The following is a 27,145-nucleotide window of genomic DNA, read 5'->3' on the forward strand; positions in this document are numbered from 1 at the left end:
CATAATAGAAAAGTGTGGAATGAGTTTGTATTGTGTGACAAATGCTCCTGCACCGAATACAAAATGTTCAACATGTAATCAGTGTTTATATTCTGTACTCGATTCATTTAAAATAAAATGCCACAACCGAACTTTCAGGAGTTGCAAAAATCAATAAATACTTTTATTGTCTTAGAGTTTCAACGCAGATATGCTTTACACGCGGTCTTTGAATTTGCTGACACTGACGGTGGTCTCACATGTGGGTGGTCTCATCTTCAGCGTCTGTGTCATGGGGCAGAGAGGTCTGGGCTTCAGGGAGGTTGTTGCACTGCAGGTAGCAGAAAACCACTTGGACCTGAAACACGCACGGAGACGTTTGTAAAGTATCGTTTAACACCAACGCTGTGGCCCAGTCTCTCTGGAAAGACTTTTCAATATCTCCCTTTGCCTGAATAAAAACAAAACGTATTCACTTTAACAGTAAAGTGAGATATTTGACACGTTTTCATTATTATACATGTTTTGAAGAGGACCTTCCTTCTTTTCTTACCTTTTCCTTACTTTTCATTTTTAGTTTTATTCCCATATAGAATAAAACAGAAAAACGGGTTCTAATATATATAAATATATATATTTGAAGGGTTTAATTTAAAAACAACAACGGTTATTTGTGAATACTTTATCTACGTCCAGGGCTGTAGCTACCTTTAAGGACTCTCCTCTATATTTTTAATAGTTTTTATAGTTTTAGAAACTTTGAATTTACGAATAAAAACTGTTGGATGATTTATAAACTGACTCCAGTTATTATTTTTGTTTTTTACATTTTACAAATTTAATTTTGAATACTTTTTGATCCACAAAAAAAATGATTCTATATATTTTTTTACAGAACACAAGAGCAGCCTTTAAATCTTCATGTTGCAAAATAAACATTACAACAACCTGACTAATGACTTCAAATCATTTTTTTTAAAATGAAACCGTTTATGGTGTAATTGTCGTTTTTTTCTAAACCTAAAACTAAAAAAAATTATTTAAACCAATGTAACTGTGTTCAGCAGCAGCTGCTGCGTTCCCACCTGCACCACCACCTCCTGGGAGATATCCACAGTGGGGCCGTCGTGCCCCAGTCCGACCACGGGAGGGCGTAAGAGGCTCGGACCGAACACTGTAGCCAGGTTCAGCAGAGACATCCTGTTTATGTCCTGCTTCTCAGAGACTCTGGAGAAAAAAAAGAAAAATGATTAAAAAAAGAAATAAGGAGGTGCTGTGAACTGGAAACACGCAGAGTTCAGAGGGATTAGAGCCGGAATGGGATGGTTGTCAGACCGTTGGAGGTGGTGCAGGAGGTACAGGAAGGTGTGGCGGTTGGGGTCAGGACAGGAGTGCAGCAGGGACAACATGGAGACGAGACGGGAGTTTATGTCCTGGATGTCTACAGGGCAGAAAAATCACACACATGGAGCTCAGAGCACTTCAAGACAGATGTCCGTCCTCCACAGAGCTGGATCTGTCCAACGTTCCTGTCTGTTAAAGAGAAGGTTTTCGTTGACACCGTACTCTACGGGGGAATTGTTGGGTCTATGTAAATCATAAATAAGTCATAGAGTGTGGTCTTTACCTACTCTGTAAAGTGTCCTGAGATAACTTTTGTTATGATTTGGCACTATCAATAAAATTGAATTGAATTGAGTTGAATTTTAAGTTCAGTTTATAATAAGAGAGTTTATAAAATAATATTGCACTGCTTTGAATACTCGATTCTGATCAATTTTAATGAATTAAATATTTTGTGTCAAATTGTTGATTTCTTTAAGTAAGTAGCCGTGTCATAAGTGAGGAGGTCATTATTGTGAAATAAAGGTCTTCAGTGTTCACAATAATGAACGACTCGCTCTACGTTATCTCTTAATATGAATCTGTCATTAAGAGGTCAATTTCTACTATAAATTTTAGGACAAATAGAATTAACCAGTGTAGCCTGAATAAACTAATTAACTAATAACACCAAATGTCCTTTTTTATTGTGATGAACTATTATTATGAATGACAGCAGACAGCTGAATTTAGGGAAATACACTCTCAAAAAGGATGAAATATGTAAAACCTGAAATATGTAATGGCCTCAAACTTCAACAACTTAAATGAAGAATGAACAGCAGTTTAGTCCCTCCGTGTTTCAGTGACGGGCCTTACCCAGCATCCTGGCCAGGCTCTGAAACATCTCAGTAGGTAAAAGAGGCTCCGGCAGCTCTCTGAAGTACAGCTTGAGGACGCCAGAGACGGCGTTCACTTCTGCGCTTCTCAGCTTAGTTACTGCCTCACGTAGATCTGAGCGGGGCAGACACACACGCGATCAACACTACTGATTATGTTCCCCATGGCACTCACTTCCTCCTCGTCATTGTGTTGAGTAGCAGCAGCAGCACTGTGCAGCAAGTTTTGCATGCGTGACGAACATGAACCATCCCAAAAACCCAACATGATGTTCATTTATCAGAGGGAGTGAGTTGCTGCAGACTGAATTACACTCTTGGGACAGAAAACCTGCAGTGTGCTTTTCTTACTGCTGTTGAACGCAGCCTTGAGCGTGCTGATGTCACTGGTGGTTCCTGAAACCCTGTAGATGCCCACCTCGTCCATGCCTCTCCTCTCCACCTCCTCCACGCAGCAGCGCACCACATGTGGGACGAGCGCTCCCTCCTGTCTGACAGAGGAATGAAAGTATTAACAAGGGAAAAAACACTTCATATGTTTGATACGATGGATGGGTGGTTTTTATTTCATTTTTAGATTCCACTTTTACCGCACTTCTGCTTCTCAACAAACCGCCTCTCTTAAAAATAGCAGCACAAGTACAGCACAGGAGGGAAATAAAACTCTACACTGAACTTTTAGTTTCAAGCCTTCTGACGCCCTCCCCGTGAGCCCAGAATGGGTCAGCAACAACACCTTCTTTATTCCAGGGACTTACTGAGCCACAGTTTCAATGGGGACACAGAAGACAGGTTGTTGTTGTGCAGTGGAGCTCGGTGGTTTAAGCGGGTGGGGACAGTACTTCAGGGAGAGAGTCACCTCCACCTGGCCGAGGTTTAGAGTCTGTCTCCTCCATCGTTTATTCAGGGTCTTAGATTCCAGCTGTTAGACAAACAGACATGACAGCAGATATTTTTTAGTATAAATCTAATAATAAAGGATATCACATGCAAACACCAAGCCCCCACCACAGCAATTTCCTGGTTGATCCAATACTGAAGCGCCAGAAATTGCAGTTTGTCAAGTGTCCACTAGGGGCAGGGTTCATAATAGAGCAGTTTCTCATTGACCCCCACGTTAAACAGGCTGTTTTCACAGCATAATTAAACCTGTTTAAGGCCTGGTACAAAAAAACATTCTAGTCTGTATGTTTAGGTCATATCTCCATGACAACAAAGAGGGATTGAATTTTCAAACTGTGACAAGAGGGCGACTCCCGTATTCAAGGATGATTGGATCAAGTTGAGAGAACGGACCATGATAGAGATGCTACGTCCATTCTTTTATACAGTCTATGCTAAAAAAACAACATGGATGTGCCTTAAAAAGTTGATATAACAAACACATTAGCAAACGATTGCCTATGCATACATGCAGCAATAAGGAGCGACATTAGCGTGTTTCTGGTCCAATATCAACTCTCTTCATTTTGGTGTCCATCATAGACTGTACGTAAAATTGTAGAATTTGAAAATTGCATGTTGACTGCATATCCACTATTTAGAATAGATCGAAACATATTTATTAATTGCTGGATGTACTGTTGTATGCATGTATACATGTATGTTGTCTGCCTGTCCAACGTTTTTCTCACACATTATGTTTTTAATGCTGCATTTATTGTTGTTTGTCTGTTGGTGTTTCTCATTGACTGCAGATGCTAGTTAGCTGTTAATTGTAATATTGTGCGTTATCCCTAATAAACAATAAACTAAACTAAACTAAACCAAGTGAGAGTGAAACAAAACAGGCAAGTTGTGGGCCGTAAAAAACAAAAACAAAACAATGAGCTGAAAGATGCTTAAAAAGTCCGATGATAATTCTTTGGCTTTGTCACAACAAACGATGCCTTCCACATCGCACAGTCATTTAACCCATTTGGATAGTGCAGCTTTTACATTTGTGGGTTTTTTTCCCAGGACAATAGTAAGTCAGACACTCTTCATACCTTTACAGAAGCTTTGCCGAGTATGTTATCCTGTCTGTCTGACTGACTCACACAGAGCACCCTCAGCTCCTGGGCCCCGTCCACCTGGAAAGACAGCTCCTGTTTGACACAAAGACACGTGATGTTCACACTGACACTGACAGCAGTGTCCTAAAGCTACAACAGGAGCGTTCATGTCTTATTTTAAGCCTTTTGATCCTGCCGACCAGTTGGATTTAGTGCCGATTTTACTGCGACTGATCATGTTTAAAGCGTGGCCACGGTCTGGCCACTGTGCAGACTTTTCTAATCCTCGGATGCTGTCTAGACATGAAGAAGTCATATACCACCCTGACAAATCATCTGCCTTTTATATCAGACTGAACTCCCTTTTATTTACATTAAAAGAAAAAAAGAAACTAACCTGGTCCCAGTGTGGGTTAAGGCTGTGGACCGATGAGTGCGTCTGGGCTTGTTTATCGTAAAACTCATAGCCGTCCACTTCCACGCACACATACACACCTGAAAGAAAAATGAAGTGACCTCTACTGCATCACTAGGACCAATCTACCTTCATCTTCTTTATGTTTGAGGCAAATTTATATGACTCCAACTCTTTCAACTATTATTGAGTGTCATTTAAAAAAGGACATACAGGCGGGTTGCTGCAGGCCGCAGGCAGAGTGGACCGCCACACTCAGCGTCCCGCACAAAGACTCCTCGTCCTCTACTGGGCAGAGACAAAAACATATGCTGTTGGGTTTAAAATCGTCCTGAATGAACTAAGCAAAACGAGAAAGACAAAAAAAAGTGTTGAAGCCTGTTAAAACATCAAAAGGTCCACAGAGTCAGTGCGTCATTTTTCAGATACAGGATGTGATTCTGCGGTGAGGAAACGAGGACAGAGGTTGATATAGAGATGGTGTCTTTACCAGCGTTTGAGCTGTGAAGTGGTGGCTGCTGGGTCATTCTCAGTTTCACACATGCACTGGTGAGGGTGAGCAGGTCTGGAGGGACGGTTTCTATGTCTGATAAACACACAGAAAATAACGGGGACCAATCAGCTTACAGGAGCCTTTTTCTAGGCCACGAAAAGAAAAGCGAGAGATTACCGCAAAATCTACCAAGTTTATTTGGTAATTTTACTCGTAGCCTGCAGATTGTCCAAAAGCTGTGAACCTACCGTCTGTGGTGATTTTGTGAATGGCTTCTCTCCATTCTTCAAGCTCATACAGGGAGGAGAAGACGAGAGTGTGACTCTGTATCGAGGCAAAGCAGATTAATTTTAGTCGTTTAATACTCAAAAACTGCGACTTTACCATCTAATGTGTGTGTGTGTGTGTGTGTGTGTGTGTGTGTGTATACCTTGCCACTGGGGCTGTGCAGCTCCAGTGTGTAAACAGGGGAGTGTGTGAGCAGCATCAGCTCCATTTGCTCCAGTTTCTTCCTGCTACGAGCGGCCAAAACCAAGCCCCTTGACTTCATCTTTACACAAACACATTTTTATATATTTCACTCGTCTGTTAAAAGAAACACTGGTCATGCTCTTCTGTGTGTATCTGTCACACAAACATACTGCGTGTTGCCGTAGCTGTTGTCGAAGGAGGTGCATCTTGGTTCTAATGGTGTGCAAGCGAAGGTGTGCGTCCGCTGAACGTTCTTGATCTGCAACCCAGCGAAGTTTGAGACCAGCGAGAGGCAAGTACCAGCAGAACCTGTACTGGTCCTGCTTCCTGGAAGAATAATACGTGCAAGTGCTGTAAACCGCTCAAAGTGTCGACCACATTTCCCCTCACACAAGTGCTTTCTCTCGCTGCGCTCACCCTCTGGTCGCCTGTTTGAATCTGGTGCACAGCAGGAGGTCTGTGTAAAGGAAGAGGTGCCGCAGGCTGCGTTCCCCCTCGCCCGCATCCACCAAGAAGCCGTCACGCATCAGCTGACGCCTCTGGAGCGACACACAAACAACATGAAGCTGTAGCAGAGCAGAGGGGGTTTAGTCGCCCCTCGATAACACCAAAGACTTTTGTTGCAACTAACTACCTCATACGATCTGCATTAAACAACACATATTCATTATTTCTCCATTCACTTGTGTCCCCTGATTGAAATGTCCTGCGGTGGAATTTGATGCACACACACATCAGCATGGATGGGTGCACCTCTTTTGCCAGATTTTGCAGCGTAAGCCTCACCATGCTGTGACTGAGCGTGACCTCTCGTTTGCACTGCGAACTCTCGTTGACACCGGAGAGGAAGCCGCGGGACAATCTCAGAGCTTCCTGTAAGACGGCGTAATCTCTGTGCTCCTCCGGGGTCGTCTTCAGGAGGTCCTACAAGACCACAGAGAGGTTGAGGGGAGACAGAAAAACTTGGTACTGTGCTCCAGTTTCACTCCAGGAGCAGTTATCTTTTCATCAATTTGAGAATGCAAAAAGAAAGACGAGTGTAATCAGAATAAGAGCAGCAGCTATAGAGGTGCAGGGATAGATGATTGATCTCACACGCAGCACTAGTGTGGTCTTGGTTACTCTGTCCAAAGGCTTGTATAGTAGAGCTGTAAAAATAAAAGACAGTAATCACACACTGTCAGCCAAAAAGTCATCAAAAGAACAAAAAACACACTTACGGTATGTACCTTCAAATGTGTATTTGGTCCGAGTTTTGTCCGAGCTGTTGCTGCTGTTCGACGTCATGCTCTGCAGAGATGAAGTTAGACTGGTTAGGAGAAGCGTGTACACAGCTTGTTAGAGCAGGTGTTTCTGTGCGGTACCTGGGCCAGTGTTCGGAAGCGAGGGTCTGAGAGTGTGCACTTGCGAACGACCTCAACAGCCTCCTCGTAGTTTCCAATGAAACCACCGTACAAACCAATCTGGTTCACCTGCAAGGGCAGAAAAACGGATGGATGAACAGATGGAGGGAGGGAGAGGGTTAAGCACCATCCAAATTGGGTGGTTAAAACTGCAGTTCTCAGAGTGTCCACTAGGAGTGGTTTGCACAATAGAGCAGTTTCTCATTGACCCCCATGTTAAACAGGCTGTTTTCACAGCATAATTAAACCTACTTAAGGCCTGGTACAAAAAAACATTCTAGTCTGTATGTTTAGGTCTCATCTCCATGACAACACTGAGGGGGGTGAAATTTTTTGTATCAGTTTTTATTTTATTGGAGGTTAAAGTTTATGAATAATTAGGGGCGCAGCCTCTTGAGTGACAGCTAGCAGCTGCCCCTCACTTCTCCTCGGAGGTAAACGTCCGCCAGATGGATGTATCTCCCTCCCCCCAACGTCACATACATGCCCTTTTTTTGGTAAGAGGAAATGAGGCGGAGTCAAAGTCTGACAAGATGGTGACTCCCATAGGAGAGTATTATTGGATCAAGTGGAAAGAACAGACCTCGACTTAGAGATTACGCCCGTTTTTTATACAGTCTTTGTGGCAGACCCATGTCAATAACATGCGCTGTCGCACTAAGTCCTCGTGAATTCTCCGTCTTTCCTTGACCGCATGACGTTTTCCTTTCGAGGTCAAGGAAAAGTGTTTAAGAAAATAAATAGGATGTCATTTTTGTGACTGTTGAACCACAGCCTAGGAGTATTCTACAAGATTATCCAGATCCAGATAGATGAAGTCCTTGTTATCATCGCCAGTAAATTGCTAACTGACAAATGTTTTTTGGCTTCTAAAGCACTGGAGTGTGACAGAGAACCTCACAGGTGTTTTCACTTGTTTGCCTGATTCTCAAGACTTCTCATGAACAAACTGTGCTTGATTGATATCTCTCTCACTCTCCTGGTAGTTTGGTTGCAGCTGTTATGGCAGGACAACTTGCTCCTTTATCATTCTCTTTAGCACATGCCGTTTGGTGAGCTTATAGTATCACTCGACCCAGCTCTGACTTCTGAACCTGAGTTTATTCAGCCACAATAACTGAAAACACCTGTGCAGGTTTGTGGGGCCATGACAAATTATAAATACCTAAGGATTCCATCATAAAACACATGTATCTATTGTGGAAAAATCTTTAAATTCGACACTTTAAGAATAACCAAAGTTTTAATAAGATATCTCAAAAGTGACATTACATTCAACTTCATATGCCAGAGGTCAGTCAGTAGGTTAGAGTTGTATTAAAAAAACAGGGTTTCATGACAGAGTGCATGTGGATATTGACACATTCTGGACAATCTTTCATTTCCTTATCCTATTATTAAATAAAAACAAGTTTAACATGACGGGAGAGTTCAGTGAGGAGACGAACTGTTCATCATTCATTCATTCATTCATTCATCTTCAACCGCTTGTCACTGTCGGGTTGCGGGGGGGCTGGAGCCGATCCCAGCTGACATTGGCCGTTAGTTAGCGTAGCTTGGCCTTTTTCTACTGGTTGCAGCTATCATGTACATCACTGTTCCTTATATGCCGTAGCACAGTGTCCATCTTTGTATGTCCGTAGACTCTCTCACTGGCTGACCTTTATTTAATCTATTCTTGGTCTTCTGCCTACATATTTGTGTTTACACATGTGTAGAAACATGTTTTTACAGTTTTCTGTAGTGTGTGATCGTGGTTTATTTGTGTCTTGTGTGTAACCATCCTGCTGCCATCTTGGCCAGGTCACTCTGGGAAGAGAGGTTTTAAATCTCAATGCGTTTTTACCTGGTTAAATAAAGGAGATTGATTGATTGATTGATTAATTGGTTGGTTGATTGATTGATTGATTGATTGATTGATTGATTGATTGATTGTCTAAAAAGCCAAGAATGGAGCCAGAATGTGCAGGAGAGATGTGGCTTGTGGAAAGTGGGTCCAATATTTACTTTAGTAATTTATTCTTATTGCGCTGAGGCAAAGTTCATAATCTGAGTTCAAGTTCAATTCTCCCTTTGGAATCATTACACTCAGGACCTGCCGCTAGTCTCCTAAAGAGGCCCAGCAGCGACGAAACACACGTGACATAGAAACAGGAAATGGCTGTGAGTTGGACCGTCTCGCTTCTAATCCAAAATCTCTGGTTTCATCGTCTGTAATAGGTGCACGCAGAGGCACGTTTTTTTCTGAAACCTGCTGATTTATGTTGTTCTATCGGATTATAGTGTCGGTTTCAGTGAATATGATCAAAAAAATCTTGCTGCTTTAACACAGTTAGTCTGACACACTAGAGAACTTACCATTTTCAGAAACAGGTCCCCCACCATCAGCTCAAAGCACGTGTCGCTGGAATCTCCTTCCTCCCCAGGGCCGGGCTCGGTCTGGCAGTGTGCGCTCAGCCGGGCCTTCAGGCCAGAGTAGAAGCTTTGGTGCATGTCTCTGAGCTCAGGCACCTGGTAGAAAACAGTCTGGACCTGTTCACTGGACAGAACTGGCTGGGAGGTCCCGGCTGAGGCACGCAGAGCCTTCATGGGCTACAGGAAAATGAAAGTTTTAATAAAATTGAGCTGTACAAGCAGAGAGGCTAGGGGCAAAGGTGACTAATGTAAAACGTTGAGTGTGTAGAAGATGTAGAGAAAATAAAAAGGAGAAATGGGCAATGCTGAGGCAAGAAAAAGATCAATGTGTGAACATACTGAACTGAGTGCACTGAGTTTTCAACAACCCCCAAAACTTCACTTGTGTTTTAGCAGCCTCTCAACTGTGGCACCTTAACCACTGCTGAATAATAGCGAGCGTTAACAGCATGCTGACCGACATCTGCTCAGAAAAACATCTACCTTTTTTTTGTTGCTGTTAAATGAGTCACATTGTGTACGGATGCAGAAACGTGGCACTGTTGCTGTTATTAGCATTTATTCATTTATATTTATTTAAAGAATGGTTAACGGTTATTCGCTCTCTTGCAGAAGTTAAATGAGATTATTTATACCACTCTCATGTGTACAGTTAATATGAAGCTAGTAGTTGCAGCAGTTGGTAGCAGTTGGTTAGCCTAGCTTAGCATAAAGACTTGAAAAAGGGGGCAACAGCTAGCCAGGTTCTGTCCAAATGTAACAAAATTTACTGCACCAGCACCTCTAAAGCTCACTAAATGAATTATTAATTTTAATAACTTGATATATAGGTAGTTTGTTTATTCTGTGGGGGGTTAGCATTAGCTAGCCTTAACTAGATTACCCAGTTGCCAGGTATGACTCCAGGAAAGAATGGCCTATAACAGCCAAGTAATAGTCTAACACGTTATCTCCCCATAAAATAGCAACTTAAACAAAAAAAGATTTTTTTATGTGTGAGCTTTAGAGGTGCATGTATAGTATGTGTTAGCTTTGGACAGAGACAGGCTAGCTGTTTCCCCCTCATTACAGTCTTTGTGTTAAGCTAAGCTAACCTGCTGCAAGCTGTAGCTTCATATTAACTGTAGACAGACTGCCATCAATTTTTTACAGGAAAAAGGGGGAAGCTAGTCAGTGATAGAGGACATTGAAGACATTAGATGTGAGTTCTGCACATCTTGTGTGACACAACGCTAACCACACAACCACCAGAGGCACGTGACAGCTGCTCAGATACAGTGAACACAGAAAACCAACACGTTACCTCCTTTACATTCATGTAAAGTTAACACTGTCCTTGGGTTTCTTGCTTTTTCTTTCTTTAGCTTTACAGTAAATGATGAAAACAAATATATTTACAATTTTGCAGAACAGAAAAGAGGAAGTTTAACAGTAATAATAATTATATCAACAGGGTTTTTCCTCTTTTTGCAATATGGAATAACCCAGAGAATGAAACACAGGATTGGAGGGCTCAGCCTCTCCGTTTTAAGCTTTCTTTTTCATGTGTGTATACATTACCATCAGCAGGGCCTCCAGCTCTCTGAGATAGACCTCCTCGCTCTCCACGATGCCTTTCAGGACCACAAGCCTCCTCTCCAACATTTCCTCTGGGCTGTTTAACGTCTGAAATCACATGAGGTCTGTCTGAAAAATCAGCGTTCAGTCAGTTCAGATACAGCAAATACTGCAGTTGTTTACTTTTGAAATGGCCACGGTCTGCATCACAACGAGGAAAAGTCAAAGAACGTTGAGTGAAAGGATTCATGATATGGATACAATTTTAATCTGAATCAGATAAACACTGATGATTGTCATGTCATCACACGATAAATGTATTTCCCTGTGGTGAACTTTTTGGGGAACCTGCTCATGCATAGACCACACAACACATAAAACACAACATATTTCCTAATATGGTGTAATAAAAATTTCTCTTCTGTGTTTTTCCTCCTATTTCTTTAATACTTTTCAACATACTGGAGTCAGAAGAAAACAGGGAAGCAAAGCCAAACACGTCTGTTACATTTATAGATTTATTGGGGCGTGTATGGCTCCACATATTGTCTTTTGTACGTGTATGTGGTGTTCAAATTCACTCAAATATAGATAGATGAATTGACGTTGGATGGGAGAACCTGGGATGGAGGGACCTGCTGACAGCTTTTTTTAAGGTATTGAAATATTTTAGGGTACACCACTTAAAGACCACATGTATGCCTCTCAACTTTGCAAGTGGTATCGTTAAAATACAATAAAAAAGTAACATCTGTAATGTGAAGGATTGCAAACTCACAGGGGTGTCGGGGAAGTCTAAACTCTCAGTGTGGAGAGGAGAGAGCAGGGCAGACACTGCCTCCTCCTGGAAAACCTCCTCCTCCAGGACTTCAGCCTCCGCTTCAACTACAACACACAAACGCAACACGTAGCATGTAGAGGTATGTGGGAGGACTATCAGGTAAACCCTTAAATATGTAAACATAAATGTTTCAGAACAGACGATGATGCATTCCCACAAACGGCAAACAAAATGAGTAACGGTCAAGTGACTTTATTAGTACCGGGAGGTAGATTTGGTTTGAGGTAGAGTCACATACACATACGGGGAAAACACATAGAGACACATAGAGACACATATCACACGTCATCCAACTTAAGACAGTGGAAATTAAGTTAAATTCTTACAGATCCAGAAGTATCTAAAACCATATCAGGTAAAGATGTAAAAGCTAATAGTAAAAACAGAATAAAAATAAACCCAAAATAAATCAGTAAAAGTTTAGGTTGTTAAAACATAACGGGTAAAAAAAAATAAGAAGTACAATAAATGTGTAAAAGACATAAATACAGCAAATAAAATAAGCAATACATAATCACCTGTGCAAAATATAGCTATGACTCCCTGACCTTTTCTAGAGAAGAGAACATATACTGCTTATAAATTGACTTTTTCTTATCACTACAGAAAACACAGTCTCCCTTTCCTCACCTGCTACGTGCTGTGACTCCAGATAACGCACAGCCTCCTGGTAGACGTCCATCAGGTCCTCGGAGGTCCTCTCCTCTCACAGTGCGGGCTGTGCTCTGGAGACGCCGCACGAGAACACACTTCCTCTTTCTGTTAAGGATGCGCAAAAGGGGAAAATACAACTTCCTGTCCGGTAACAAAGCCGACGAGAACTGGCACCTGACGTTTAATTCCAGTTGCACTTCACTTCCTGTAAATATGTTGATTTCAACAGAGTGTCTACAGAGTATTTACTATCAAAACTCCACCACTGCATATTCTTTCATCATTACTTTTCTCAGCTTCAACTCATTTCTATATTAGGATGCAGTTTTTACTAGCTTTAAAAATGTGCATATATCTAGTGATAACCATGTAAAGGTTTAATCCTATCAAAATGCAATTGTTTAACTGTAACCATAGACAGTAGAGCAACAATTAGACTCAGTTTGTGACCAGGGACTTCTGCACATTAACAGATCCACTAAAAGTTTCTATCTAACACGGAATTTAAAAGTAGTATTATAGCATAGTAGGATATATTAAGTGTTATATTGGTGTGAAAAGCATTTGGCACTATAATAAATATACTAGCAGCCCAAAAAACCACATCAGTTATATAATTATGAATGAAACAGAAAGGTATTCCCCTCATGAGTGTCTATAAAACAGTAATTGTTGTCCCTGGAGCTAAGAGCTTCTTTTTATTGTCCAACGCTGCCCTCTACAGTCGAACTGATGTTACCACTGCTGCCTTTGTGCTCCTTTGGGTCTAATTTGTTGATAGTTTTCTCACGGCCCTTTTTACTCTCACTGGGCTGACGTGACAGATGTAACAGCACCACGCCACTGAGGCGTTGCCCTGCTGGCGTTTCCTGTAAACTGCGCTACAGCTGCTTATGGTTTGTAGTGTCACAAAGCAATATCTGTCCTATATGCTGACACTCTTTTAGAGTTGTTTTTAAAGCTTCAAAGTTTAAAGGACCAATACGAATTTAAAAAAAATAAACATCAACTATCCTCAAAGCAATTTCAGTCAAAAGCAACTGGACTTGGTTATTTGTCTAGGAAGACGTTTCACCTCTCATCCAAGAGGCTTCATTAGTTCATGTACGCATCTGACCAGGCTGGGACTGGACCAGGACCAGGACCAGGCTGGGACTGGACCAGGACCAGGACCAGGCTGGGACTGGTCCAACTAGCTGGTGTGAGATCCAGGTATTTAACCTCTCACAAGGCCAATGATGTCACTGGAACCCTTTGTGCTCCAAGTGCCAATGACCATCGTTAGGGTGACAGTCGTTGGTGGGAAAATTGGTTTCGACTTTGTTAGTGCTCTATTGAGTATTGACGACAGTCGTTGGAGTCACAGGAGGCCATTTGTGAACAGTTGTTCTTTGAGGTTAGATTGTTGAATCTCCTGGGAAGGGATGAAAGGGCAGCATTGTAAATTGGAGATAAGTGGTGTCTCAGACCTCCTCCTCTGTTTAGTGATGGTTTCTCTACTTTTGCAAAGATGGCTTCTTTTACTCCTCTTTCAAACCATCTACCCTCTCTGTCCAGGATGTGGACATTGTTGTCATCAAAGGAGTGGGCTTTCTCCTTGAGGTGTAAGTGGACAGCAGAGTCCAGGCCTGAGGAGTTAGCTCTCCTGTGTTGGGCCATGCAATTATGCAGTGGTTGTTTTGTTTCTCCAATGTAGAGATCTTTGCATTCCTCGTTGCATTGGACAGCATAAACCAGGTTGCTTTTGTGGGTGTGTGGTGTTCTGTCCTTGGGATGTACTAGTCTCTGTCTGAGTGTGTCCTGGAATTGAAATACACAGGGATGCAGTGTTTGTTGAGATCCTCCTGAGTTTCTCTGATGAAATTTCAACTATATTATTCCTCCTACAGGGGGCGCTGCATTCACTAGGTCAGTCATTACTGTTAATAAGTGGGAAATAATAAAAAGATGTCGACATCTTTACAGAATACTACAGAAAGTAAATGTGGCTTCTCCAACTACACACTTCCCTCTGTCTTTCTCTCATACACACACACCCAACTCTCCTCTCTGACTCTTACTTTCTCCTGTCTCATCACGTGTTTCCACTGAAAGGAAACTTAAACCTAAATGGATACTGAAAGAGAAAAAATTGAGGAGTTTGCCGAGCTCAAGGCCACATCCTCAATATAACGAACTCAAAGGACACTGATAAGCACTCCTTCAAAGAAGGGGAGAGCTGTCTGGAAATGGCGATAAACAATAAAAACAAGTTAAGTTACCAGTGACGCACAAACCAAGATACTCGAAAAAACATCAAGTGCTGTACAGATATAGAGAATAAAACAGAAGCGACATGTCGAAGCAATGATGTGTGATGAAGTGGAGAAACTTCAAGCGGTATCTAAGTTTTAAGCCACAGAAGAAGCTGTCCGCGATGATGAGGAGGCAACAACTCCCATGATCCCACGCTACTTTAAAATATCCCCAAACTGTCTTTTGTTACTGTTTTGATTGAGAGACCCAGAAAATTGTGCCTTTAACCACTGGCTCTAGTACAGTAAATACTTTATCTATGCTTCTGTTTCTGATGTTGTGCCAACGCAGTGTTCTTTACCTGCGTAGTTTACCTCACTCACTTTACCTTTTGAGTATGTTTGGGTCAAAATGAGTTCATTGACTGAATAATAGAATCATTCACCAACTGTGGATCATCTCACCTAATCAATCATCAATTATTTATGAATATTAATAAAAAACAGTGACAGGAAATTTGGAGTAATATGATTAAACTGCATGGGAACCCATGAACAGCAGCTAATGTTTCAGTACCAATTGTAGCCGATATACAGTAAGGAATCACGTAAATGCATCAAAGGTTTAATGTAAATCATTCGAGAAAGGACACTACAGTAACCTGGAAACGTTTTTCGACAAAATGAAACGAAGATTGAGGAACCGAAAGGTCACACCCACCCACACACAGTTTTTTTGGCGATCACTTCTACATTTGCTGCCAGACCTCAACTATTACTCTGCAGATAAGAAAAACAGGAAGGATCAAGTCAGACAGTTTTCTTTACTTTACTTAAACTTAACTCAAGTCAATATATTTATATAATTTGCTTGTCATTTGAACCTTTTTTCCTCTGTATTTGTTTAATTTTTTGCTTGCCTTCATACAAATTTAACCTTTTTCCATCAGCTGACCTGTCGTTTACTCTGTGTCTATTTGACCTGTCATTAGAACCAAACAGCGTACCCTTCCCAGGAAACGCCTTGGGAATCTTTCTGAAATCATAAATAAGAGTTAGCCCCAAGTGCACTGGTGAGTATTTGAACCTATAAATGTAAAGGAGAAATGAAGGAATACACGCTTAAAGAAGTGCATAGCTTTTGTTACTACATTATTATTACATATAATATATATAAGTGCATTTTAATGACCCTAAGGTTAGGGAGAAACCAAATCCAACAGAGGTCCTGAAATTGGCACCAATAAACTATTACATTACATTCATCTGTGATGAACAAGACGAACAGGCAAACAGGAAATGCTTTCCCCAAGTGGTTTACCCTTTGACCACTCCGTGGTTTCGTACATAGTTGGATTGAGTTGGAGGACAGTTCGGCCTGAATGTGTTTGCAGCCAAAATCTCAAGTCTCAGAGGTTTAGTTTGGCACCAGAGTCCACAGTCAAAACAGAGATGTTCCCCTTTCCCCTTATTTCCTCCCCTCAGTCACAGCTGGAACGCTCCTCAGTGCTTCAAACCTGAAAACTCCTCCACTGATGGTATCTAACACTGAATGTATGTCTCCTTCGAGGTGGCGCTAGGGAAAAAATCAGGGGATCACCAAAGTCATTACCCTTCATCCTCTGGGGACCACAAATTTCTCTACTTTAGACTGTATAAAAAAAATGGACGTAGCATACCCCTAGAGGTCCGTTCTCTCAACTTGATTCCAATCGTACTAGCCTACGGGAGTCGCCATCTTGTCAGACTTTGACTTCAGGCATGTATGTGACATTGGGGGGAGGGAGATACGTCCATCTGGCTGAGGTTTACCTCCGAGGAGAAGTGAGGGCCAGTGGCTATGTCACTCAAGAGGCCGCGCCTCTAATTATTCATAAACTTTAACCTCCAATAAAATAAAAACTAGCCTAGTACAAAAACAATCACCCCCCCCCCCCCCCCCCCTCAGTGTTGTCATGGAGAAATGACCTAAACATAAGGACTAGAATGTTTTTTTGTACCAGGACTTAAATAGGTTTAATTATGCTGTGAAAACGACCTGTTTAACATGGGGGTCAATAAGAAACTGCTCTATCATGAAACCTGCCCCTAGTGGACACTTGGAGAACTGCAGTTTTTTGGTGCTTCCTTATTGGATCAACCAGGAAGTCGCTGTGGTGGGGGCTTGACCTCTACTAAATTTCATGGTGATCCATCCAATATACGCTGGGACCAAAAAGAATCAAATAAATATTTTACGCTAGATAAATCCGTCTGAAAATTGCAATTCCACACAAACTGTTTTAAAATTTTAAATCTGCTATTTGACCTTCGGCCCCAGCGTACTAAAGGAATTATTGCATTGCACATCCCCAGCTGTGTTGCTCACACACATCCAGATGTTATCCCTTATTAGATGACAATAGTGGAGAAATATCAAGAAATGAAAACTGGGGTTCAAAATGAGGACGTCGCTGTTCATGGTCACTCTAAGGCAGCCCCTAATTTTTTGCACTTTAATCAATATAATCGGCGTGCTGACTTAAAGTAACTTAATGATAATAATACACAAATTAGGAAGTAAGCTAAAAGGCTAAAGGCATGGACTTGGGTATGACTTTATCACAAGCTTTATTTCGTAATACATTACTTTATCGCCACTTTAAAAAAAAAAAACAATAAAGTTGAAAAATTAGGGAACTGGCTTACTCTTTGTAAAAACTAGTTCCTCTAGTCTAGATCCACAACATCGTGAGTTCTGTTTCATGTGTTATCATGGTTTTTAAGACTGCTCCCCTTTGATATTTTAAATTTGTTTCTATTAAAAAGGTATTTGTAACTTTTCTGCATTAAAATGTCAATAAACCACAACCTATGTTATAGATTTTGTTGAGTTTTATACTTACATTATCCCAAATGTTTCCAACACTGTTTAAACCAGAGAAATCTGTCTTTTTATTGTTACATTTGGTCTGCTGTCAGTGTCATACACCCACCGTCATAAATGGACTTTGGACTCAAGTTTTATGCCACAGAAGAATCTGACCGCGATGATGAGGAGGCAACAACTCCCATGATCCCACTCTACTTTAAAATGTCCCCAAACTGTCTTTTGTTACTGTTGTGATTGAGAGACCCAGAAAATTGTGCCTTTAACTACTGGCTCTAGTACAGTAAATACTTTATCTATGCTGCTGTTTCTGATGTTGTGCCAACGCAGTGTTCTTTACCTGCATAGTTTACCTCACTCACCAACTATGGATCATCTCACCCAATTAGCAGTGATGTATAAATACTGTGCACTGTCAATGACAATGACAAAACTTTGCACTTTGAAGCCAATTCAATCAATTATTAAAGTTCTATCTTTGAGTGCAAACTCAACCTGTTGATCTTGAATTTGTGCGGACAGATAGATCCGACATGCAAACAAACAAACAAAACCAGTAAATAACAGTGTTGTGATCCGTCCTGTGGTGTGAAAGCAGTTGTCAACAGGACATTACTCAATAAAAGTTAGTTATTATGAAATCATACACTTCCACGTATCTGAAACATTTTTTTCCATCTTTCACATGATAAAAAAAGAGAGAAGTGCAACACCGTAAAATGTTTGTGATCAAGACTCGATACTGGAGCGTTTTAGCTGGCTGACAGAATAATGCGACTTTGTTAGGGTCATATGTTGATGGATGGAACTTGTCAGTTGAAAATAGCGATATTTTATTTGCCAGAGTGAATCAGTGGTCAGACAGGCCTGACCTACAGCATCACAACATCCATCGTGTTAACATTCAACTCAAAACATCTGGCTCTAACAGTAAATCTTAGGGTTGAACCGCCAAGTTCACTCTCAAAAAAAAAACAACAGATAAATCTAGGCGTTACAAACGGCACATCACTACTATAAAATGCAAAGATGCTCAGTGCTAACTGCTAAAAGTTGTTGTGCATGTGACGTTCTGTGCAAAAGTGCACGGATGAAGTTGTAGGCATCAGAACATTAACATTAAGTAAAACGACTAGTGAGATATACACAACGTGTTAACCATGACGTCCTGTGCCCTCAGCCCACAACCAAAGCACGTGCGTCCTATCCCCTGACGACCTGTGTGGTGACCACTGAGGTGCTACCCTGCCGTTCGGCCCTGATCTTCAGCTCACGATTCATCTGGCACCAGACACAAGAGTAACACCACAATAGCTTGCAGCAGTCGTCGCAGCACGAGCCTTGAAGGAGAGAGGGAGAGAGACTTATTTAGGAAGAATATTAATTTAGCAGAATATTCACTGACACCCAAGATGTTAATGAGTCTGGCTGTAGTCCAGATGATTCCAAGCAGAATTTATTCATCTTTTTTAACTGGAGGTGCTGTAACAACTTGAATCTAAGGTGAATCTAAGTCCAAGATCTGGTCTCCATCCCTGAAAAAATATCTGTCTCTTTAGCTGCTAAATCGCTAGTCGCTAACTTGTCTGTCTGGTTTGGTGCCTGTTTGGATCTGGCTGTGGAGAGTGAACCAGTACAGACATGAATCATGATTCAATTTAGCTTCAATCATAATTGCCGATGTTTGAATGCACTAAATGAAATGCCCTGAACACACCCAGCTATTGTGCACATTAAAAGTCTGAGCATTTAAGTCTAGTTTTAGTCGACTAAAACTTACGACATTTTAGTCTAGTTTTAGTTTAAGAAAATTGTATATTAGTCTCTTTTTAGTGATGCAATTATATTTAATCAATATAATAAAAGTACCTAGTAGTATTGAGGAAACTAACATTTTCTTTTAGCCAAACCCATGCACATATCTTTAGTGTAAATGCATGTACAGGTCTAGAATAAGTAATCCAATCTATGTTGATGCCAAATTCAGTTCAGTGTTATTTGCTCTGTGAAATACAAAACTAGTGAAAGTATTTGGCCAACAAGGGGAAGTTTAGTGCACTTATAGAGTGAGTCAGTCACGTAGGAACTACACACACACACACACACACACACACACACACACACGCTAGTCTCTCTCACAAACACGCTAGTCTCTCTTATACACACACACTCACGCTAGTCTCTCTCACACCCACACGCACACACACACACACGCACCTCCAGTGGCTAACGCCAAAGCTAGCGTTAAAACCCGACACATTAGCCTCATGTCGCATGAGCTTTCTAAAACAGAAAGTATCGTTACGTTATGTCTTGACTCACCTAAATGTCATAATGAGATGCCCTGAGGTGTCTCTTAAGATGTGTGGTGTTTTTTCCTGTGATTTTTTGGCTGCATTTATCTCTTTCTTTTTCCACAACACATTCCGACTCCACGTCTGTGTAATGAAAGTGATTCTTCTTTTCCTCCCAAACACGACCCCCAGCTAGTGCCACACTTTGTTCTCATGTTTCTTTAGTTGTCGCTAACTAACTGACGTCGCCCAGACGCGAGACTGGGAAAAAAAACTACAAAATAATGATAATAATAACGTGACTAAACGAGACGATTCAACGTTATTTCGTCTCGTTTTCGTCAAAGAAAATGAAGAGACATTTCGTCTCGTTTTTATTCGTCAACGAAATTGCATTATTTATTTTGTCTCAGTCATCGTCACATGCCCAGCATTTCGTTTCGTCTCGTCTAGTTTTCGTTGCTTGATAGAGGTTCGTTGACGAAGATATTTCGTCATAATTTTCGTTGACGAAAGCAACACTAGTTAACACCCGCGCTTGGTACTCCGTTACAGATATGGAGATATCTCTGCTCAGCAAGGCAATTCAGAGGACTTCACACAGAACATTAAAAAACATTTGAGAGAAGCAAATATAAAATTACAGATAAATCACTCATATAATGACATCTACAATCAGTCCGCACCGCCATGAGAATGGATGCAACGTAGGCTTTTTATTGATGCTGTTTGTATTGTGAATTGCATCTTAGTAAAATATGAGAGAAGAAAGTATTTCAAAGTATGCAGCTATGAGCTATAAGCTGACGGTGATGAGGTTGTCATCAAACCTTAGACGGGACATGTTGCATATGAATAAGCATTTTGAAAATATGATCATACCTTCTTCTCATCTTTATAATTCTGTTATAATTAAAATTCTGTTATCCAAATGAAGGATTTTAAACACATTATAATTAGATAGAATATTGTATTACATTTTTGCTAAGATTTTATCTGGAGCAAGTCGTGCAGTAACAGTGTACATCAATGCAATAAAGCAATCGTCAATGTCAGTGAAATGTGTGCAAAATGTTATTACACATATGATATTATTACATACATTAAATAAAATAAAAATATTATGATTGATTTCAGCCACATCCCCCAGCCGTGTCTGAGAGAACGTGTGTTTACAGCAAATACATTTGATTTAATGTTTTTCCATTTGATATTGTGTTTACTCATAACGTGAACACAAAGTTCTGCTTTGACCGAAAAGTAAAAGCAGACCTGCAATCAGAATGAAAACTGGGAACTACTTTCCAAAGCAAGGCAGAGTAAAACACGCAATATGATAATGGAAGAGTAACAAAAGTCTGACTAAACCTGGCCTTCTCATTATTCTTTTAGTATTTTATATTTGTATGTCATCAATAAGCCAGACCAAACCAAAAATATGAATCTGTATTTCAACAGCACAGAGAGTTTTAATTGGTGCCTGTTATTTGAATTTCTGCAAACAAATTCATATGCAAGAACAAATACGATAATAAATACTTAACGCTAGACAGTTATTAAGCAATACGTCAATATTGATCTATCACTTAATAACTGTCTATCAGGTCATTTAGTACACAAATAAGAAGTTTAATAATTGGTGTCATTCTGGTGTTTCCATTAGTTTCAACAGACTTGAACAGAAGCCCTGAAAGGCAAGGTGAAAGAAAATGCTTATCGAGATAAACAGTACCTTGCAACTTTTGCTTTGAAAGTGCTGTATTACACCAATTGGCCTAAAAGTATGCAAAAACAGGTCTGTGGTAGTCAGCATAGGTGCACACTGAGCAGTATTTAGAGAGAGGTAGGAGAGTATTTAGAGAGAAGTACTGCGTCTCTCAGCTGCACACGCTGACCTGAAGGTAAACACAACCACAGCTTTGGTGGAAAAAATAAAGTTCCTTATTTGTGGTTACGTACATGATGTTGCATTGTCACTTATCTGCAGATATACATCTCCCATACTCTTTGCCTTGTTTCTCAGGGTTAAAACTCAATCTTTCTTTATATGTACTTTTGACATGAGGGTACATTAATCATCATGACTGCATGCATGACTTAATGCATGTTAAAGCATGAACTGATTAATGTAATACTTCATAAACTGTCAGGAACCATCAAGAATTAACAGTATCTCAAGCATGAGTTAATGCAAAACCAATGCGTTCATTAATGCAACAACTAACGTTTGTCAAGGGTTATTAACAATGTTCATGTCTTAATCCGCGTTACAACACCTGGAATTAACCCAATATTTGCACTGCTGTGGTCGTTCTTTTTGACTTGCCCCTAACTCCAGACCTCTCTATGAAGAACACATGAACATTGTTGATACATCAGAATAATGATTGAGATACTTAAGTTGTTGCTTTAAGGCAGCTGCCCTCAAACCCGTTTGTCACCTAGGATCATAACCGCCTCATCAACGATGGGTGTTGTCAGAAAATGTGCTCTGTTGCAACTCTAACCCCATAAAACAGCGATGTCCTGGATTTCACCTGCACATCACTGCAGCATGGTGAGATGTGAAACCACGAGGTCAGCAAAAGCGAGATGATTTTACCCAGTCGTAGCCAACTCTTCCCACACGTATGCCCCCCCAACCCCCTCCCTAAGCCAGACTTACAGGGATGCCGTGGCGCTCTCTGATGTTTGAGCGGAGTATGCAGGACACCACACAACAGGCGTCCAGTAAAGGCATGCAGCAGCACCAGCCGTAATCGCCTGCTGTCTGACACTGCATGCAGGGGAAGCACCAAAGGCCGCAGCAACCTTGAGGACAGAAGAGAAGAGTGTCTTCTTAGAGCACAGTTATAAAACTCTTATCTCCGGCTCGGTTAGGTCTCGTAAACTGATGATGTTGCAGCAACGGGCGTAGGTTTGGCTTCAGAAGAGTGTGGGGGGTCTATGTGCTATTTATTTCCTTTTCATTTACAGTATATATAAGAAATCAATCCACGAATAACAAGTCATGATAAATGGGTGCTTAATGGTTGCTTATAAAGGCTAAGTATTGCATTAATCCTGGATCATTTTTAGTTTTCTTTATAGATACCTAATACTTTGACGGCTAATATTGTATTTGCATCTTTCCTACAAGGAATGCTATACTTTACCGTCTTGTCTTTGACCGATGTTCAACTTTAACGTATTTTTAGAGGAATTTTAGCAATCAATAAGAAAAACATCAACACAATTACCGACCCCCTGCGTAGTTCTTCTACATTAAATGTCTTACTATTATCTTATTATTTTCCCAGAGTAAGGCAAAGACGTTTTTCAGTCTTCAACTTTGTTTCAAATATCAAGAATGAACTCTGAGCCTTAGCTTTGATGCCAAAATAGATAGACAACCGATCAAACTCCACTGACGGTTGAGTGAAACAATCGAGAACACCCACTAAATGGACCTTATGGTGAGATTGTATCCTTAACAGGTAGTTACGATATCTTATCCAAGAAAGAATTCCAGTGGCGACGCCTTGCTTCACTTCACACTCTCTGCTTCCTTATGGGAAGTTGTTTTAACTGGGTACCTGACAGAATGGTTACATTTCACACAGCAATGACACGCTGGCGGTTTCCGTGCACACTGTAGGTTGAAAAAGCACATTCTGTGATGAATGAAAACATGAATTGGTTTGGGTTTGTCGGACGAACTTACAGGTGCCCATATCACTGCAGCAATCGCAGAGGCCGGTGCTCCAGGTCCCAGGGCTTTGGGTATGGGTGGTCATCACTGTCACCATCTGGGTCGGCTGCTGTTGGACGGCCATGTCTGAAAGGATACAACAGGGATGAGAGAACTGGGAAGACGGGGGACTTCTCCATACACACTGTTAACTCTTACCTGCCTACGCATGCAAAAGATCGCAGGCGGGTTTGAAGCTAAACTAACCACAGTATTGCTCCTGTAAGAAGGGCTGGTCCTGGGGGGCCACTGTCCTGTGAGTTTTAGGTTTCCTGCTCCAACACACCTGATTCTAACAATAATCAAACTGTGACAAGCATCAGCTGCTTGATAGAGCACATCATCAGACTCAGGTGTGTTGGAGCAGAGAGAAACCTAAAACATGCAGGACAGTGCCCCCCCCAGGACCGGTGTTGTGCCGTATTCAGCACCCCTGCCGTGAAATGCACCCCCTCACATTATAGGTGATCAGGACGCTGTTGTTTTGACCTATAGGAGTAGTTTATATACAGGTAATCCAATTTAAAGCACACACTTTTGAAAATATGAATAGCAAGAAAAGCTGGGATTCCTATTAGGAAACGCTGAGTCAAACACATTCAACTTGCTCAAAAGATCCATTTAATTCATTTTGTAATTATGGCTGCAGTATATTTCCACAGAACACACAAAAAGGTGTTGTTTTGTGTTCGCTATTACCCAAGTTTGTGATTTTAAACTCTTTAAAATAGTTTAAAGACTGTAAGTAACCAATGGTCTGACCGTTGTGAGTTACCTGTATATAAACTACTCCTACAGGTGGAAACAACAGCCTTCTGATCCAGAATATCACCTGTAATGCGAGGGGGGGCATTTCATGGCAGGGGGGCTGAACACGGCACAACACCTGAACTGCCCACCCCTGCTGTCACGTGTCTCTGGGCGCTTTCTGGTCCATGAAGGCGGCAAAAAAAACCTAGTGTTGTTCACATGTAACTAGCTATAGCTATGTTTCCATGACATGAGGCTCCATCTTCTCTAAGCAGTGAAATTAAAGGAAAAGAGTGAGAAGAGGAGCCGTGGACGCGCTGGTCAGACACCTCACATGGTCAGCTAGCTTTAGCTTTAGCTTCAGCTAGCTGCTGCTGGCACGAGCCACGCTTTTAAATGTGTTCACGCTTTTGCAACATGTTTTAAATATTACGCTTTTATTTTCTCACAGACTGCATCTAAAAACTGTATTTATGTTAGCTTAAATTCTCCTTAAAGATGCTAAACAGAGGGAATGACTCAAATTCACAGTGAAAAAAGCACCTAAAGTCACTTAAAAACTTTATTTATGTTAGCTTAAATGCTCCTTAAATATGCTAAACAGTGGGAATGACTCAAATTCACAGTGAAAAAAGCACCTCAAGTCACTTAAAAACTTTATTTATGTTAGCTTAAATGTTCCTTAAAGATGCTAAACAGTGGGAATGACTCAAAGTCACAGTGAAAAAAGCACCTAAAGTCACTTAAAAACTTTATTTATGTTAGCTTAAATGCTCCTTAAAGATGCTAAACAGTGGGAATGACTCAAAGTCACAGTGAAAAAAGCACCTAAAGTCACTTATTTCGTGGGAAATGGATGTATTCAGTTTTAGAAGTCTCATAAATGATTTATTTCTAGAATAAAATGATAAAATACCACTTTATGCTTTCTTATAAGCTCACCGTGCTGATAGTAAATGCGTTTCAAAGGCAGCATTACAGTTATTTTTCTCTAATGGTTAGTGTGGTCATAAAATAAGAGTTATAAAACAAACTCAGCGTCTTATTCTTTCTACTTTTCCAGTGTTTTTATCTGATTTTTACGAGTGACTCGCAAGTGAATTAGCTACAATAAAGCAAACAAATGTCACCGACATGCTTATATTAGTACACCTCATATTAAGCCCGTTACATTGTCTCATTTAGACTCACACACACACTTTCTCTCACCTTGTTCCGTGGTTCCGTGAGCTGAGAGAGGGTCCAAAGAAAGTCCGGTCCGTTCAGCACCAAACGCCCGCAGGTTGCTGAAGGAACGCGTGTGTGTTAGTGGTGAGAGCGCTGCCCCTGGTGCTCACACACACACACCCACACACACACACACACACACACACCCACACACACACCCACACCCACACACACACACACACACACACACACACACACACACACACACACACACACACACACACACACACACACACACACAGGGTGCAGAGATAACACTAAAAAAACAGCTTAGTGATCAAAACTATTGCGACAGATCAGAGCTGCTGCTGCTGTAAGTGCTCAAAGATGCAAACTAACCATTTGCATGAAGGAAAAACTAAGTCTGCCCCTTAAAACACCATTATTGGGTGTGTTTGCATCTGAAACCATATGAGTGAAGTTCAAGGTGCTCTAAAGACTGTAACTAAAGCCAGCACATCACTACAGGGACACTATACATCTGTATGAATGAAGTTTATTATCATTTCATATCATAAAAATATACAATCAGCAACTAAAAAAGGGAACAGGCTGATGGCTTCTTTTTTACCTGTCCTATTCAACCCGTTAAGATAAAGTAACCCCGAATATCAGCAATACATAAAGAAATAAAAGAATGAAAAACGAAAAAATACTAAATTATAATCCTTATTTGTTTTACATATTCATAATTTGACATAATAATCTTTAATTGTTTTCCATTTCAAGGCTTTTTTGAAATGTGATTAGGGTATAAATATATTATACCCTAGTCATTTAGTGCACATTATTGATTTAAAATAACATTAAAACTGGGTTTTCAAATTATGAAATACAATTAAACTATTACATTCAGATGCAATTTACCAAAAACGACTCCTTGTGTAAAATGAGAGGAAGATTTAAAAAAAAAAACACATAAAACAAACAAAAACCATGGGCAACATACATTTAAAAAATGCATTTAAAAGAATATGTTTTTAAAAAGAAACAGATTGTGCAGGCGATATTGTTTTTTTAAAACTACGTTTATTAAGGAATCTCACCTTCAAAGGTCGTTAAATGTAAGAATGGAAAAAATCACGTCATCCACAGAGGTTTTTAATATTATGGTTCATTGCATTATTACGGTTTATTACATTATTATGATCAAACTGAGTCAAATATTGAAGTATGGGCGAGGCCAGATGGCATGAGTTAATAGATAACTTAAATGGCCTATCATTTGAAGTATTTGATTCCTTGTATTTGCTGTATTTTTTCTAACCAATAGAGCTATGAGTGCTCTTTATGCATTGGGTATCATTAAATAGTCTACTGTGACCAAAGTGAAAGGTGGCTTCAAATGTAAAAGGATTACAGGAGCAAACACCAACACATTTGATAAGCTCTCCCTCTTATGGCTGATTGCAAAATGTTTGTTTTGTTGATCCCAAAGGTTTTGCAAACGTACCCTTTCAAATGAAATGATAAATGACTTAAACAAACGTGGAGCAGAGGGGAAGCATACATAACACCACCTGCAGAGTGTGTGGACTGCGGTGAAGCAAAAAAAACAAATATAGCGCTGGAAGTGAGGACTGAAACCAAGGCTGCG

At 40.6% G+C, this 27,145-nt stretch overlaps 2 protein-coding genes across 3 annotated transcripts; both read right to left on the reverse strand.

Annotated features, from left to right (window-relative positions):
* Positions 1-206: 206 nt before the first annotated feature.
* Positions 207-12,657, reverse strand: LOC310964175 (active breakpoint cluster region-related protein). Of its 2 annotated transcripts, none has more exons than XM_083937216.1 (22): positions 12,421-12,657; positions 11,728-11,834; positions 10,953-11,057; positions 9,336-9,569; positions 6,939-7,046; positions 6,804-6,864; positions 6,670-6,722; positions 6,361-6,498; positions 5,992-6,113; positions 5,745-5,901; positions 5,534-5,653; positions 5,352-5,427; positions 5,101-5,196; positions 4,824-4,895; positions 4,593-4,690; positions 4,190-4,288; positions 2,960-3,123; positions 2,553-2,692; positions 2,182-2,316; positions 1,315-1,420; positions 1,065-1,206; positions 207-337 (listed from the first exon to the last, which is right to left on the reverse strand). In XM_083937216.1, exons 1-22 carry the CDS (start codon positions 12,470-12,472, stop codon positions 236-238), a joined length of 2,487 nt encoding a protein of 828 aa, XP_083793342.1. In that variant the 5' UTR covers positions 12,473-12,657; the 3' UTR covers positions 207-235. The 2 variants fall into 2 exon arrangements, with proteins under 2 accessions (XP_083793342.1, XP_083793341.1); XM_083937215.1 differs by having other exon boundaries at positions 4,824-4,898.
* A 5,483-nt stretch (positions 12,658-18,140) lies between these two features.
* Positions 18,141-25,653, reverse strand: ponzr1 (plac8 onzin related protein 1). The gene is made up of 4 exons (XM_083937423.1): positions 25,531-25,653; positions 23,545-23,658; positions 22,507-22,652; positions 18,141-18,888 (listed from the first exon to the last, which is right to left on the reverse strand). The coding sequence occupies exons 2-4, from the start codon at positions 23,654-23,656 to the stop codon at positions 18,751-18,753; spliced, it is 396 nt and encodes a 131-aa protein (XP_083793549.1). The 5' UTR covers positions 23,657-23,658; positions 25,531-25,653; the 3' UTR covers positions 18,141-18,750.
* Positions 25,654-27,145: the final 1,492 nt, after the last annotated feature.

The sequence above is a fragment of the Echiichthys vipera genome, assembly GCF_963691815.1.
Source record: "Echiichthys vipera genome assembly, chromosome: 22".
Lineage (NCBI taxonomy): Eukaryota > Metazoa > Chordata > Actinopteri > Perciformes > Trachinidae > Echiichthys > Echiichthys vipera.